Source organism: Phyllostomus discolor, chromosome 5 (genome assembly GCF_004126475.2).
Source record: "Phyllostomus discolor isolate MPI-MPIP mPhyDis1 chromosome 5, mPhyDis1.pri.v3, whole genome shotgun sequence".
In the NCBI taxonomy this organism is placed as follows: Eukaryota; Metazoa; Chordata; class Mammalia; order Chiroptera; family Phyllostomidae; genus Phyllostomus; species Phyllostomus discolor.
The window spans coordinates 15,583,786-15,600,198 of record NC_040907.2 but is presented as its reverse complement, the minus strand read 5'-3'; the positions used below and the strand labels follow the sequence as shown (position 1 = coordinate 15,600,198).

Genomic DNA, 16,413 nt, shown 5'->3' with positions numbered 1-16,413 from the left:
TGTCCCCACACCTGGGAAAACCGGCAGCCTGCCCGGTGCTGGCCCCGCCCGGTGGCTGGAACACCGGGCAAGATCAATGAGGCCCGGCTGGGCTCCCAGTGCCGCCACCTTGTTCCAATCAGCGCCGGGCGCCTTCCGCTCCGGACCCCCACCCAGCCCCTCCCGGGCCCTGCCCAGCAGCCCACGCGTCCAGCCCCGTGACCCCTGAGGAGAGGTGCCCACAGCCGGACTCCACACTGGCTGCAGCCTGTCTGGACGCGGGCGGTTTAAGAACATGCTGGACCATGGGGTGGCCCCGAGCAGCACCCGGCCAGAGGTGGGGGTCGGGTCTGGTCCTGGCATCCAGGCACCAAGTAATGATACATGAGCCCCTCCGGTCTCTAGCCTCAGTTTCCTCATCAGTCAGTGGGCTACTTAAATTCACCCCACCTGGGGCTGCTGTGGAGAAGCAAAGGATACAAGGGAGACCACAGTTTTAGACACTGTGTGGCCGTGCGGGTGCAGAAGTGGGGGAGAAAGTCTGTGGAGAAGCCAGTCCCCACCCCCATGCAGGGCCCTCCTGCCAGGCCCCCCTCCCTTCCTGCACCCGTGCCCTTCTCAGCCTCCAGGTCTCGGCTCCAAGGTTGCCTCCTCCGAGAGACCGTCACTGACCACCCTGTCTAAAGTACCGGTGACCACCCCTCACCACAGCCACCCACCCAGTCTCTCTCTACCTCTTCCCCCTGTCTGTTTTGCTCACCGTCGGAAGATGCTATCAAATTTCCACAGAGGTCCGTGGCTTTCTTGTCCTTCGCTGTAAGCCAGCACCTGAAAGAACCCCTGGCACATAGTAGGTGCTCAATGAATGGCTGTCAACTGAACACATCTGGGGCCTCCTCCTCCATCTGTCTTATTTCTCCTTTTCCTCCCCATCCCAGCTCCTCCCCCACCAAGTGCAAGGCTCCCCAGGGGCAGGGCTCCCCAGCGTGCCCAAGCCCGGGGCCGGGCCTCAGTGAGAAGGACCTTGAGACTCTCAAGCCCACCCCTGATTTGACTGAGGACCAGGAGTGGGGCAGTCAGAGGGCCCAGCCCCTTCCCTGGGTCTCAGCACATTCTGTGACCCCCTTCCAGAAGCCGACTGAGGGGCAGCCAGAGACGCATACATTCTTGCCTAGGGACAAAGTCATTCCCGCAGCAAGTGACAAAGTGCCCCGTGTCGGAGCCTGTGGCCTAGACACGCCAGGCAGGGGTTTGTGAGCCTGTTCTGGCGTCTGTTCAGCTCTGCCCACATCCTCAGCACCTCCCCAAGGGCCACGGGCCTCATCACACGCAGGGGACACAGCTCATTGCACAGGCTGGCGTCACTCGTCACTCTGGGGGCAGATCTGCCGAGCTGCACCCCCCACCCCAGCCACCCACCCTTGCTGGCCTCTGGTCCCTGGGGGTCATCTGGGGGCCCCGGGCCATAACTGTGTCTTGTTTCCATGGTGTCTGTGCTCCCCATGGTCCAGGCCGAGCAGCACAGGCTGCCTGGGTTCAAGGCTCGGCTTTGGCATTCACCTGCTGTGTGAACTGGGGCAAGTTACTAACCTCTCTGTGCCTCAGTTTTCCCAGTGTTATAATGGGGGTGATAATGTAATGGTGGCTGCGAGGATTCCATAAAATACCATGCTGTAAAATGTAGACAGCATCAGTTATGTAAAGCCAGGGGCCTGGCCCTGCTACAGATAGCAGGGCACAAGGTCGGCATCAGTAGACCTCGGTTCAAGTCCCAGCTCCACCCTTCCTATCTGGGTTCAGGGGACTTACTCCACAAACCTCAGTTCCTCTCCTATAAAGCAGCCCAGTGACGTGTACCTGGAAGGCTCTGGTAAGACTGAGGAGGCTCAGGAGGGAGGAGTGGGCTCAGCAGGGGCTGGGTGTCCAGAAATGCTCCACGTGGGGCAGCCTCAACAAGGACAGCCAGAGGGGCCACCAGGCAATCCGGCAGTGAGCGATCTGGCGGACAGGCAGCCTGGTTAGAACAGGGACCCGGCCAAGAATAAACACCCCGCAGCTCGGATGTGCCCGGGGGGCCCTGTGACCGTATGCAAATACAGGTGTTTCTGTCCATTCTTGTTTCAGAGGTTTGGGGAAGGGAGCTTTTTCTGTGTGTGTGTGTGTGTGTGTGTGTGTGTATTTTAATCTTTTGCTTTTCTTTTTAAATAGTTTACTGTAAAACAGAGTAACAGAGAATGTATGAGTATAAACATTGTTTAGAGAAAAAGAATAAAGCAGATATTCATATGCCCACCCCCTAGCTTTAAAGACCCCCACTGGGAGGAACTTGGGGCTCCCCTGTGTCCCTGCCCCAGTCACATCCCTCCTTCGCCCTCCCTCCCCTGCCGTGGCGGGCGGCGGAGGGAGCGTGCGGGAGGACCACTCTCCCGGTCTTTGCATTAATCATTCTCCTGCATGACTGCATGCTTTCTGCTTTCATTTTCCACTTATAAGAACAAAAATTGGGGGATGAACTGAAAGCCAGAAATAGGGGAATGTGAACCACTAAGCTGCTGAAGAAGTCTACGTAGGGGGAGGAGGATGAAAGATGGTTAATTCTCCCCATTTGACAGATGAAAACACTGAGGCTTAGGGAGGCTCAAGGTCACACAGCCAGAAGGTGAAGACACCGGGGTGGGAACTCAGAGCTGGGATGCACTGAACTGCAGACTGTCGTGGGGCCTTGGTGTCGTCATCTCGTTTGATCAGTAAGCGTTTACTGTGAGCCGACCCTGGGCTGGACCCCAGCATCCGGTCCAGCCCCCGGCCCCTGCCAACACTTTGAACTCCCTCTACGATGTCCCGGCCTCACCTTGAGCATCTCCCATGACCAGAAGCTCCCTGCCCCCGGAGGGTTGTGTCTCCTCTCTCCAGCTGGCTGTCATGCGTCTTTTCCTTGCATGTCGCCCACACGGCTGGCCCTAGCTCCGTCCCCAGCACCCACGGGGTCCCCTGCCGCCCAGGAGCCCCTCACAGATCTGAAAGTGGAGCTCTTCGCCCCCAGGCCTGCTCCCCTCCAGGACAGAGTCCCCAGGTGTTTCAGCAGCTCACCATGTGACACGGTTTCGATACTGCTCCCCACGCTGAGGTCCCTGGAGGTGTCACCTAGGCCCCCACAGAGAGGTTCGGCCTGCCTTGTCCTCCAGGGGTGGCTGAGCGGTGACAGCTGCTGTTTTGGAGCTCCCACCGCCCGCCAGCGGCCCCTTCTCACCCGCTCTGAGCAGCAGGAATTACCCCCCATTTTACAGGCGTGGTGGCTGAGGCACAGGGAGGCGGGGGTCCTGCCCAGGGCCTCTCTGCCTGGCCCTGACCCCAGAGCTTGGGGCCCCCAGGCCAATGCTCTGCCCCCTCTGCCTGGGGGAACCCCAGGAGCAGCCCTCCTACTACAGCCTCTGTTCTCTGGACCAGCAGGGCAGGCTTGAGAGTTAAGGGTCAGGCGCTGGGCAAGCACCCGCAACCCCGAGGCTGGCAAACTACCTAGAAAGTCAGTGCCCCTGAATTAAGGAGCAGCGGCAACGTGCATGGCCAGGGCTCCACGCCTGCCAGGGATGACCTGGATCACAGATCCCATTCCACACCTGCCTCAAAGTTTGTGTGTGGGTCCGTCCACAGTGTTGTCTGTGCCAACACAACCTTGTGTGTGTGTGTGTGTGTGTGTGTGTGTGCGCACAGCTTTACACGGAGGCCTGTCTGCACCTCCACATCTCTGTGTGTCTCCGTGCAAGTGTCTGCACACACACTCACGTAACTGCACACGTGGCCACATCACAACGGCACTGGCCTCCGTGAGGGGTCCTGTGTGAGTCGCCATTGAGTGTGTGTGAGTGTGCCCACAAGCGTGACGTGCTGTGCATGCGTGTGTCCACGAGAAGGGGTGTGTGCGTGTGTACCCCGAGTGCCAGGGGTCCAGCGGAGTCTTTCCCATCCTGGTTTCCCAGCATTCTCTCCCTCAGCTGCCCCTCGGGTCTGAGAGTCTGATTCTTCCTCCCCACTTTCCACCCAAAGTGTAGCCCATGGAAGAGGGGCCTTTATCACGGAACCGATGACGCAGGAAACTGAGACTTGGAGAGGCCTAGATGTGAACGGGGAAAATAAAGCTGCGGCCATCCCTGGGCACGTGTTTTCTAATGTGAGTCTCCAGTCCCTGCCGGGGCCCTTGGCTGTGGGTCCCAGGCATGGGCACTGAGGGCACCGGACAGGCCGAGACGGGCTGGGCCTCGGGGGAGGGAGGCGAGACCAAGGCAAGGCCCCCCAAAGGCTTGTGCAGAGGGCAGCCAGGCCTGCAGGCAGTCTTCCGGAGTCGGGTCCCACTGCCAGTGAGCATCCTGTGTGACCTTGAGCCAGTCCCTTGCTCAAGAAAGGTCCTGTGAGACCTTTCTGGGGCCTCAGTTTTCCCAGGCCTGTCAGGGATTAGCATGGGATCCTAGAAGATGGACGATGCCCCTGGAGATCAAGTGTGGTCCGATGCACTCATCTCCCTGATGAGGTGTCCAGGGCTCGGAGAGGGAAGGGGTTTTCCCAGGGCCACCCAGCCAGAAGCAGGGCCAGCTTCCCGGGAGCCGGCAGCCAGCCCGTGAGCCTCAGGCCCAGCCCAGGCTACTGGTCCCGACTGTCCTCAGGGCCCACTCAGCACCGACACTCTGGGACCCCTGGGGGACTGGGACTCGTTCGAGTTGATCGAAGTACAAGGCCCAACTGTGTCCCCAGCCCATGAGGGCGGCAGGGGAGAACCGGGCCAAGGAAGAGTGGAGGAGGTCACGAAGACAGGCTCGCAGACACTCAGGAAGGAGAGCTGTGGGGGCAGGGCTCGTGCTGCATCCCACGGAGACAGGGGGACCATGAGCCACGTGGAGGGTGCTAGTAAGTTTGCAAGTGGAACAAAGAACTAGAACACCAGGACACACCCCACCCCCCGGCCCTGCGGATCCAAGCCCCAGCCCGGGGGGCTCACGGCTGCACAGACTGGCACTGAGTGCTCAATGATTCCTCATTGACTGTGTCTGACCCTCAGCACCTTGGCCTCTGCGGCCTCAGTTATCCCTTCTGTTACTTGGGTACAAAGAAGCCTGACCACACGCATCTCCACACCCAGGGATATTGCAGAATGTGGGGCGGGTCAGACCCTTGCTCTAGAGTCAGAGGTCCCTGGCCTTCTTGCCACCCAGAAGCCTCTCTGAGCCTCAGTTTCCACAGCTGCTCAATGCACAAGGTTATTTTGAAGTTCATGTCAGGTAATGTAAGCAAAACAGGTGCTTAAATACAGTACCCCCCAGGCCTGGGCACGCGGTAGGGCCCGGGAGACATGTGGCAATTGGCTGATGGGGTAACCTGTGGGCAAGACCAGTTACATAACCTGGGGGCCCGGTGCAAAGTGAAACGGCGGGCCCCTGATTCAAAAAGAACTCAGAAATGTAAGGCAGCGATGGCAGAGCCTGGGCCCACGTGCAGGACCCGCCGAGATGGGGCCCTTCACTGTGACCGTGTGGGTCCCAGGTCCTACCCATGTGGCGTGGGAGGCAGCTCTAAGCCCGGTCACGGGAAGGGGCTGAGGCCCTTCCACAGTGGCCTCCATCACTGCGTGGGGGCCACCCCCTCTCCCCAGGGCTGCAGCTGGGATCGTGACTGCGGGGTCCTGCCACTCTCGGTGGCCATCAGAGGCAGCATAAAAGGCCGACTGTTCTCCACCTCCTTATGCCCCGGTTTTATCTCCTGCCATGCACACAGCACATAGTTGATTTCTTTCCGCAAAGGGCTGCGCTTTTTTTCTCTTCCAAGGGCGACGCTGGAAAGCCATGTGGCTTTTATTGCTGGGAGGAATGTCTGAGGCGTTCCTTCACCACCACATGAAATGGAGCCGTAATCTTCATCTGCGTAAGGCCAAAGCCCCTGCTCTCCTCTGAGCCATCGGCCTCTGAGATTAATTAAGGCTTCACAAGGACTGACAGTCATTAGGACCTTTTTGGGGAGGTGGAAAATCCCTAATGGGACCGGCAGGGCCGGGGAGCCACTGAGTGGGTGGTGGGGCGAGGAGGGCCTGCCGTGGAGGGGAAGGCATCTGGGACCAGAGTCAGTGGGAGGAGCCAGGAGGGGCTTCCAGACTCCGCCCCTGGCCTGGGCTGTGACCTGGAGTGGGCCCCGGCTCTGCTGTTTGTTAAATGGGAGATTTAGATAGGATATCTCAGAGCCCTGTGGAGTCTGACATTAGAATATCCTGAATCCTGCCCACAAGGCTCCTGCCAGGATCCTAATTCTGTTCCATGACTGCAACTTCCAGCATCTGATTCTCGTCCGTGAGAGCAGAGCGTGGTGGCCAGGAATGTGGGCTCTGAGGCCAGGCTGCCTGGTTGGAGTCCCAGCTCTGCACTTCCCCAGCTGTGTGTCCTTGGGCAAACTGCTTGACCTCTCTGTCTTCAGTTTTTTTACTTGTGAAATGGGGACGATAACTGTACCTCCCCCAGGAGATTACTAGGAGGCACGAGCAAGCATGAGGTGTGGGATGAGGCCCGGCGTCCCGTACAGGCTGACCTGCTATCAGGAGAGTCTGACCGTGGTCCGGGTTCGCCTCCCGCGGCTCCGATCCTACTTCAAAAGTTGGCTTCTGACTGGCTCCTATTCTTGCTATGTGATTGGGGTTTGGAGGCATGTTGAGCCTGGACGTCCTCCTGTCCGTCCTCCACTCCCGGGGAGGTGAGAGGTGACAGCCACTCAGAGGGGCCGCTCTCTCTCCCGGGATGCCAGAGCTGGATGGAGCCCATCCCAGGGCTGGGAAAGGGCATACCCGTCCCAGGCTGCCCAGGGAGCTGCCCAGTCCCCCATGTATCTCCCATTTACCACCCCTGCCTTGCCCACAGAAGAACGGTCCGACCTGACGGCTCTGCCCGCAGGTTGCTCTGCTCCTGCCCGCGGCTGTGGATGGGGAGGCCATGGCTCCGGGACCGGCCGGCAGGGCAGGGAGGGAGCTCGGATGGAGTGGTGCTGAAAGAAGGGCTCTGAGGTTCCGAGGTCTGGAGCCAAGAAGCTCTTCATGCTCTGAGCCTCGATTTCCCCGTCTGCACAATGCAGAGGGTAAAATCTGTATCACGAGGGAGAGCAATAATTGGGGCAAAACTCCCAGCACGGGACCAGAGCCCAGCAAACCAGGACAGTTACTAGTGACAGACCAGAGGGCTCTCCCAGAACTGTTTCTGTAGTTCATGGGTGGCCAGCGTGAGAGGCAGGGCGGTGACCGGAGGGCCGGCTCAGTGTAGGGCACACCTCCCTGCCTCCCCTCCCTGCACCACTTGCTCCCACCAAGGCTGCCTCTCCCCCTGCTCCCCTCCTCGCTCTCTCACTCCCGAGCTGGGCACCCTCCTGATGGACCTACAGTGGGGTGGGGGTGGGAGCTGTGGGTTCCTCCGCTGACGATGCTAGGGGCCATGCCGCCTGAGGAGCTGGCGAGTGGTCAGGGAGGCTCCACCTGTGGTCACGGGGACACTCAGCTGGGACCCCTCAGGGAGCCCGCCTGGTGCCCAGAGCCACCACGGAAGTGCAGTTCTGTATTCAGGTGGGGACTCTGGCATGCCCCCCTCCAGTGCTGGGCACTCAGGGGCCGCTTCCGGCCATGAGGTGCACCCTGGGGGCCATAGTGTGGGTCCTGGCTCAGGCTCCACCTGGGCCCAGGCAGGCAGAGGTCAGAACCCCCATCGGGGGCAGCCTCATGCTGCCCCCCTACCCCCCAGCTTTGCCCAAGTTCAGCTTCACTCTTGCTTCTTTCTTGGTCACCCAGGTGACATCTCTCCCGCTTCCGGGGCCCCAGCATTCCCATCTGTAAATCAGGGACTGCAGCTCAGTCCACCTCCTCCCCGGTGGTTCCGGTGGTTCTGAGGCTGAAGGAGAGCACAGGGTGGGAGGGCCTCAGCGGCGACCCCTGCAGCGCCCTTCCTGTCTCCCAGCCTGGGTTAGAGGGGTGGCTGCTGAACCGATTCTATTGCCTCTAGTTCCGCCACCATCAGAACAGCAAACATCTGGGTACTGGGCTCCTCCCGTTACTGTATTCAACCCAGGGGGAGGATGTGCATAACCAGGTGGGGCCGCAGCTCCCCGTATCCTGAGTCAGGTGGGGCCTTTAACCTGGCCGGGGTTCTCCCTAGCCCAGGACACCCTGGGCAACAACGTTCCCCTTCATTTAAACGTGTGTAACACCTACCACATACAATTGCTCTGAGGATGGGGTGATGAGCTTTAAAGCCCAAACACAGGACCCAGGCCCGGTAACACCTCAGCAACTGTGGCTGTCACTGTCCTTCCCACTATAGTGGCCAGGGGACCAAGGCTCGGGGAGGGCACCAAGGCTTGGGAGACGAAAAACTTACGCAGCCAGCAGCCAGCAGCCAGCAGCCAGCGCATGGCTGAGCCAGGAGCTGTACCGAACCACAGTGCTCTCCCCCACGCCTCTCCTCCCTGCGGAGTCTGGCCCCTTGCAAAACAAAACTAGGTAATTTGAGAAGCGCACTTGTCTGCCCGCACATTCTGGAGCCTTCCAGAGGCGGCCCAGGAGGGATGGCTCAGAGCTGGATCTCTGGGGTGAGGGCCCCAAACCCTGAAGCAACAACCCATCCAACATAAGCTTTGCAGGTTTTTCATGACCCTGTCTAACCTTATATATAGTTAGAATGTAACATATGTAATACAATGTATAATTATACGTGTGTAAATATGTGTATCTAAAACCAGGATGTAGGCAAGTGCTGGTTTAATTAGCGGTTTTGTTCTTTTTCTTCCTTCCATGTGGAACAATCGGTGGTATTTCAGATCCGTGACACTCAGTGCCCCTCTCCTCCTAGAGGGGGTTTTCAATGGTTTGGATTTGTAAACTGGAGCGATTGGAACACCCTCCATTCACAGGAGAGGGAACTCAGGCTCAGGAAGGGACAGGAGTGTCCCACCTTGAGCTCCAGGGCACCAGGCTGGAGGGTGACATGGTGATACGTGTCCCTCTGGAGCTGGGGTGTGGAGACTAGAGTGGGAGAAACCATTAGCTTCTAGAAGACAGTCCTCTGTACTAGCCGCTGGGCTGCGGCTCCTGTGAGACCCAGGATAAAGTGAACAGATGCCTCCTAGGAAGGGCAGGAGGGGGAGGTGGCTGACAGTGTCCGCTGAGGCCAGTTCCTACTCAGGAGAGTGCCTGTGGGGGAGGGGGGAGAGATGGGGGCCAGCAGGTTTCTAGAGTGAGGGTGTGCATGCCTAAGGAAGGCGGAGATCCCCGGGCAGCCCTGTGATGGACGCCGACAGCCCTCCTGTGAGCTGCCTCTGTCTGGAGCCCGGCAGCAGCCCCTGGCGAACCGAGGGGTCAGGATGGCATAAGAACTGGATATTTCACAGTGGGAAGCGTGAGGCCCAGCCAGGGGAGGGGACCTGCCAAAGGCCCTTGACAAGGAGTGATCAGGCCTTATTTTTACAGAATAACAGTGATTGCTCACACAGGTGAAGCACCCGCTACGTGCCAGGTCTGTGCTAAGCCCTTCACACACGATTCTCTGAAGAGCCCACTGTGATGACCCCACTTTACAGATAACACAGATGAGGCTCGAAGAGGTTTTCAGCCATTTTCCCTAGACCGGAGTAGGTGGTGGAAGAGGAAAAACTCGGGCAGTGGCGTTGCAGGCCCAGGCTCCCTTCACAACCAGGGGACTTCTACGAAGGCTTTCCAAAGCACAGATGCCCATTCCCTGGCACTTACGGGGGTTCCTCACCCTCCCCAAGCACCAGGACTCTCCAACAATCAGATCTTCCCTTGAAAGCCCTCTGGCCAGCACCTCACTACCAGGGAAGCACGCAGAGAGGGCACTCCTAGGCACGCCACCCTCTAGGGGCAGGAGGAGGGCTTCCTGACAGAGGGTCATTCTCACCCCATAGATCCTCTCCCTGGAGCGAAGGACCCTGGTAGAAGGAGCAGCCACCAGAATCAGGACTCTGCAGGCCCCAGGCTAGGCCCCTGTGTACCCAGCTCTTGGCCCAAGTAGGCTCAGACTTCCGGGCTTCCTCATCCGGCTGCAGACCACTCGGGGCGCTCTTAGGTGGGAGCCATTGGAGAGAATGCAGGGTGCTTGTCCCTCAGTCTCCTGGAAGAGAGAGAGGAGATGGTTGTCCATTTAAGACGGGGAAGGGAGAGGGTACCCCTGTGTTACGGACAGAGGGGTGGGAACTGTCCAGTTGTCTTCCAAATGGGAGAGAGAGAGAGAGAGCCTTCGGTCTCTCCATCCAGGATGGAGAAGTAGGTCGAAATAAGGAATGTGCTTGTCTGTTCTGTGCGCCCTCCTCAACCCCGACCCAAGAAGGGGGCAGAAAATGATTGCGTTTCTGTCGGGAGGAATGTCCTGTGGGTCGAGGGGTGCGGGGACCCCCGGATGTCTGAGATGCGAATGAAAAAAGCGCCAGTGTCAAAGCGTTTTGTCCACGGAGGGGAGGGAGGTCAGCCTTGGGTATAACACAGAGCCTTTGGTTTGTTCGAGACGTGGCCGCACAGATGTTGAGGAGTCGGACAGGACGTCTGTCCAGAAAGGGCAGCTCTTAGGAGATGACCCCCGGCTCCTGAACACGGGGACCGCAGCTGGCGCACATGTGTACGCAGGGCCTGCAGGGGCAACTCCGCCGCTGGCAGGGTGCAGGCGCCAACTAGCGGTGGCTCCCGGAACTGCTCAGGCTCCGTCGGCCCCAGGTGACCTCGGGCTGGAGACCCAAGCGCCAGCAGCCCAAGTCCTCTGGTTCCGGCGCCCACTTTCTGCGAGTGCCCTCCCGAGGGCTGGTGCCAAGCCCGGTGCTGTGCCAGGTGCCGAGACCCACATGAGCCCCGTTCTCAGGAAACCCGTTTGTGAACCCGCTGTCGGATGAGAGGGAGAAATCAGGCGGAGGGGCAAGTGATGGCACGGATGTAAACCGACACCATGAAACGAATCGAATTTACAACCCCCCCCCCCCCTACGACAGGGGTCCTGGCCCCACAGCCGCTCCAGGGTAGCACGCGGGGCCCGCCCTCCCAGGCCCCGGGCCCTACCTGGCTACGACGCGGTGGGCCTCTCGTTGGGAAGCTCCCAGGGGTCGGACACATTAAGGTTCGGGTCCCTCGCCCTCTCCTGGTTCCGCAGCTAGTGCCAGCGCCCCCGAGAGCGCGGGCCTTGGTGTAGACCCCGCACAAAGTCCCGCAAGGGGCCCTCGCAGTCCTCGCTTTCGAAATGGGCTGAGGAGCTGATGGGAGGCTCCGAGAGGGGTGGGGACCAGGTCTCCCTGGGGGCGAGGCTGGGCCAGGTCCCGTCTGCTCTGCAGGACACGCGGGGCTTGATTTCGTTTGTCCACGACGAAATGGCGCGCGCTGGGCCGAGGTCAGATCCAGGGCGCGATCTTGCAGTCCTCATCGGATCCTCTGCGTCTTTGCTCTCCAGCCTTGGAATTCGTCGTTTTGCACCTGTAAAGGGACGGGAACAACTAATATCCAACCCAGTCTCCAGAATGGCGGGATCACTCCGCAAGAGTTCGTTCCCCAGACGCCAGGGGACGCATCCGGGGCACTAACCCAGAGAGGATGGGGTTTGGGCTTTTCCTATTCCCCCCTTCTCCATAGCCGTTCCCTAGGCCCGCTTGCCTGGCCTGGGGTGCAGGAGAGGAAGGGGTTGCTTGACGTGAAGCCCCAGGAGTGGTTGGTCGCGCTGCGGGGACTGGGAGCGAGGATCCGGGGCCAGCGAGCAGACCCTGCCTCGGCAGAGCCGTCTGCATTCCTGCGGCGCAGCCGGAGCGCACCGCCGGGGAAGACGTGGGCTTGGACCTTCGGGAGCCGGTTGGCACCCACGTGGAGGGAGAAAATTTCCTCCTTTGGAAGCCGGGGCCCTTAGCTTTGAGGCCAGTCCCCTTCTCCGCACAGTTTTCTTCTCGCCACGAACCGGCGTCCTCTTCCACAATGCAGGACCGTGGTTATAAGCACGGGGCCGGGGGGTGAGGCAGGGATCGGGGAAAAGCACTCGCGTTTTTCGGGCTCCATCGTGATTTACAAGAAGCCACAGGCCTCCACAACGAAGAACGACGCCGCAAGGCCTGCGCGATTCTGGCCGTTGTTTTGAGGGGAGGGTCAAGAGAAACGGGGTTAGTTGCCCCCAAGACGGATGCGGGCCCGTGGGGGACACCCTTCTTTTTGTCCCCGGCTTGGCACCCGGGCCTGCGAGGCCGGGACCGAAGCCGCACCAGGCTGGGAGCTGCAGAGGCTGCTGGCGCGCTCGTCCTCTCGGGTGCGGTGGAGGCTCTTGGGTCAAACTAATTTCCGGGCGGGGTAGTGAGAAGCCTCTCTGGGCAGCTCCCCGCGCGCTGTCACCCGCCTTGGGACGCCCGCGGCTCCCCGGTGAGGGTGCAGGCAGTGCAGGCCGAAAGCAGCTGGGGATGGGGAGGCTCGACCGCAGGCGGCGGGGAAGGGGGAGAGAAAGGGAGGCGCGGCCCCGGAGCCGGCGGCAAACGAGCCTTCCGTAGGACTCGGACGTTTCAAACACATTTTTGGCCCCGGCCCCGGCTCCGCAGAACCCTTGCGGAGCCCCGGGCTGTCGCGCGGGGGTATCCGACCCCGGGTGTCCTCCGCGCGGCGAAGCCTTCCGCCCCTCCGGGTGGGGCGGCCTTCGGCGGTCCCCCGTCTCCCCCGCCCCCCCCCCCTGCGAGCGCGGCCGAGGTGCCCGCGATGGGGGCTCCGATTGGCTGCGCAGCGCGTCGCTCGGGCGGCCCCGCCCCGCGGGCCCCGGGGTACTAACCCCGCGCGCGGGCGGCCGCTGCGCCGCCACTTGATTCTCGAGGATTTGTTTTGGGGCTGCGGCCGCGCAGTTGGTGGGGCTGCCGCAAGCGGGCTGCGGGGGCGGAAGACGGCGGCGGCACAGTCCGCGCGGGCCGCGCCACGGCCGGAGCCACCGGGACCGCCGCGAGGGGTGGCCGCAGTCGGGCCGCGCGCCCAGAATGCGGCGGGACTAGCCGGCGGGCAGCGCGCGGCCGTCGGGGCTGCGAGGCCTCGCCGCGGGAGGACCCCGGCGGGGCGTCCCCGGGCGCCGCCCCCTGCGATCTGAGGTCCCGGCTCGGCCGCTTCTGCTTTCCCGCTTCTCGCGGCAGCGGCGGCCGAGGAGGCGCCCGCGCCGGCTGCCCCCGAGGGAGCCGCGCCGCCGCCGCCGCCCGTCCGGCGCCCTGACGGCCGCTGTTATGCGTATTCCTGTAGACCCGAGCACCAGCCGCCGCTTCACACCTCCCTCCACGGCCTTCCCCTGCGGCGGCGGCGGCGGCGGCGGCGGCAAGATGGGCGAGAACAGCGGGACGCTGAGCGCACCGGCGGCCGTGGGGCCCGGAGGGCGCACCCGGCCCGAGGTGCGCTCGATGGTGGACGTGCTGGCGGACCACGCGGGCGAGCTGGTGCGCACGGACAGCCCCAACTTCCTCTGCTCGGTGCTGCCCTCGCACTGGCGCTGCAACAAGACGCTGCCTGTCGCCTTTAAGGTGAGTACGGGGCCCAGGGAGGGAGGACGCCGGCCCCGGGGCTCCGGGCGTCCCAGCTGCCGGAGCCCGGGCGGGGAGACGGAGGGGAGGGGAAGTGCCTGCGACCCCGCAGCGAGACCCAGGCCACTGGGCCAAGGGCTCCCTCGGTCTGGCCGGGGGTTCCGCCCGGAGACTTCTTCGGCGTTCCCTCTTGAGTACACCCCGCACGGGTGATTTTAGGAGGTTTGCCCCTTCTCCACCTTTGGGAAGCCGTGCGGAGAAACACTGATATGGAAACGGGCACATCGGGCTTCCCTCCAACCCGCATCCCACGGACACAGCCGCGGGCAGGGGAGAAGAGGAGCCGGGGACCAGGGCGAGGACCGCGGAGGGGGGGTGTGGAGGGTGGATAGGGCCTACCCTCGGCTGCCGGCACCCTCCTCCTGCGCCGCTTCAGAAACACTTCCTGCTCACACCCTCCAACTCTGGCTGCAGAAATTTTACATCGGGCGGGCGACTGTGGGCCCCGATCAGAGACTGTCCCTAAACGGCTGCGGCTGGGATCCCAAATGTCAGGCGAAGATCCGGGGCGCTCTCACCCCCCTGCCAGCCCCCAGTCATTCAGAAGATCTTTTTCTCTCTGCCAAGGAGTAGGCGACTGTTTCATTTTCATTTTTTTAAGGGGGCAGCGAGATGAAACGAAAACGCCTTGGTTTTCCCCTAAACCTCTCGCAGCTGCCGTGAGAAAGAGCAGGGCAGGAAGGGCTAGCGGCTGGGGGTGGCGGTGCCCGAGGTGGCTGGAAACGGCGGCTTCTGGCAGCTGAGTCCATCCTTGCTCCCATTAAGACGACTCCGAACTGGAAAAAAGGATGAGTGGCTCTTTGAGGTCTCCCGGGTGACATCTTAAAATACCAGTGGGGGAAATCTCCTTGGGGAGGAGGGGGGTGCTGGGGAGGCCCGTGTGACTTTAATCCTCCGATCGGAGGTTTTACTGTCACTTGGAGCTTAAAAGGAATCTTTGAAATTAAAAGAAGACAGGATGTTGACAGGAAATCTGGCCTTTTTAATCAGACCCCAAACATTTTCTCCTTGAAATTTTTACCATCTGGATCCCTAGTCCCTACACGCGGTGGCCACGTTTAAATGGCTGTGACTGCGTGTGCAGTCTGATCCCTCTGCAGAAGGCATCCGCCTCTGCGTGCTCCTTGGGCGAGGGTTGGGGGACACTCTCCCGGGGGGGGGCATCTCCTCCCCCGTCCCGCAGTCCCCAGCAGGTGCGTCCTCCTGCTCTCAAAAGCTCCTCTCCCACTTTAAAAGGGTTTTCTGCACAAACCCTCTCCAAATGCCGGTTTGTTTTGCATTTTGCATTCTGCCTGCATAACGAATTCAGGCTATGCAGAAGCCGATAAACTGGGCCTGGGCCACATTTCATGGCCCAATTTCATACCCCAAACGGCTTTTGCATTGAGTCCCATTTTTATTGTTGTTGATATTATTTTTACTTTGCTAGAGGCAATATTGATTCCCTTTTTTTTTTTTTTTTTTTTGCTCAAGCAAAGGGAAAAAGGAAACTGCACTCAACATCATGACTGAGCTCGTCCCCAGCTCTCGCTTAGATTTAATTGAATTAAAAGAATAATTTTGCAGGGCATGGCTTAACCAAGTTGTCGAGGATTTGGGTATGAGAGGTAGAGATGTTTTTGTTTTTGTCGTGTTTGGAGGAAGGTCCCTATTGTTTTTAAGCCTCTTCTCCACCCTGCATTTGAGAAATCCGCAGTGCGCCTGGGACCTAGGGGAGCTGCCTGCCCCAGCCCTTCCCCCCTTCCTTTGCCTCCCCCTGCCTTTCTGACCTGTCCCTCTGCCCCGTGCCCTCAGGTGGTGGCGCTGGGGGAGGTGCCAGATGGAACGGTGGTGACTGTGATGGCAGGCAACGATGAGAACTACTCCGCCGAACTGCGCAACGCCTCGGCCGTCATGAAGAACCAAGTGGCCAGGTTCAACGACCTCCGCTTCGTGGGCCGCAGTGGGCGAGGTGAGTGGAAGGGAGACGGCGCCTGCCCTGCACTGGCGGCCGCAAAGATTGGGGGGAAGGAAGCTGAGAAGGGGGCCCTGGGGTCCACAGGGGAGCCCCAAAAACAGGTCCAGTTCTGTCTAAAACAACATTCTTCACAGACCCCTTTGAGGATGTGAAGAATGTTAGGGTCTCTTTCCAAAACAACAAAAAAAAACAACAACACAATTTTCTCCTAGTTTCTGGGGTTTACTAGTTCCTGAACCTGCCTTGCCGCCCCTCTCCCGATCCAGTGCCCCGCTCTCACGGGAGACGCTGGGGGAAGATTGACAGGCTCCGTAAGGGGCCTCGCACGTTGTTCGGCAGGTGGTTTGGAGAACAAATCCTCGGTCTGCGGGGCCCAAGAGCCCTGGCTCCTCTCCCCTCGGGGGCAGACTCTCCCCACAGGCAGAGGCTGCCTCTCCACAGCTGTGGTCTCCCAAAGCCACAGTTTCCCCAGCCCTTTGAGCCTTAGCGTGGTTTAGAAAAGAAACAACCAGCACAGGATGCCGAATGCTGGAAAGTGCGGCTCAAAGGCTGCCACCTCTCACCCCCACGGTCAAGGCCAATGTGCCTGCCCGTCCGATCCCCCTCGGGCAGCACAAAGGAAGGTAGGACCAGACTCCCTGTGGCTGCCGCCAGGGGCTGTGGAGGAGGAGGGGCTGCTAGGACCTGAAACCCATCACCTCGCCACTTCAGGCTGAGAAGCCCTAGAAACCCTGCACTGCAGAAATGGGTCACTGAGGGCTCGCTGGCCCTTTAAGACCATCCTGCTGAAAACAGGGGAGTGCCCTTCCCAAGCACCTGGCCTGCGGGGCCAGCTTTGTTAAGAAAGTAAGCCAGGTTCCCTCTGCCCCCAGCCTCAACAGAGGCCGAGG

The 16,413-nt window shown here is 60.6% G+C and overlaps 1 protein-coding gene across 1 annotated transcript in view; it reads left to right on the top strand.

The window, feature by feature from the left end:
- The window catches only part of RUNX3 (RUNX family transcription factor 3), a 60,804-nt gene that overhangs the window by 20,861 nt on the left and 23,530 nt on the right, over positions 1–16,413 (top strand). The window contains exons 2-3 of the mRNA XM_028512458.2: positions 13,232–13,506; positions 15,361–15,517. Of these exons, the coding sequence (XP_028368259.1) occupies positions 13,232–13,506; positions 15,361–15,517 (432 nt within the window). The remainder of the gene's footprint in view (positions 1–13,231; positions 13,507–15,360; positions 15,518–16,413) is intronic.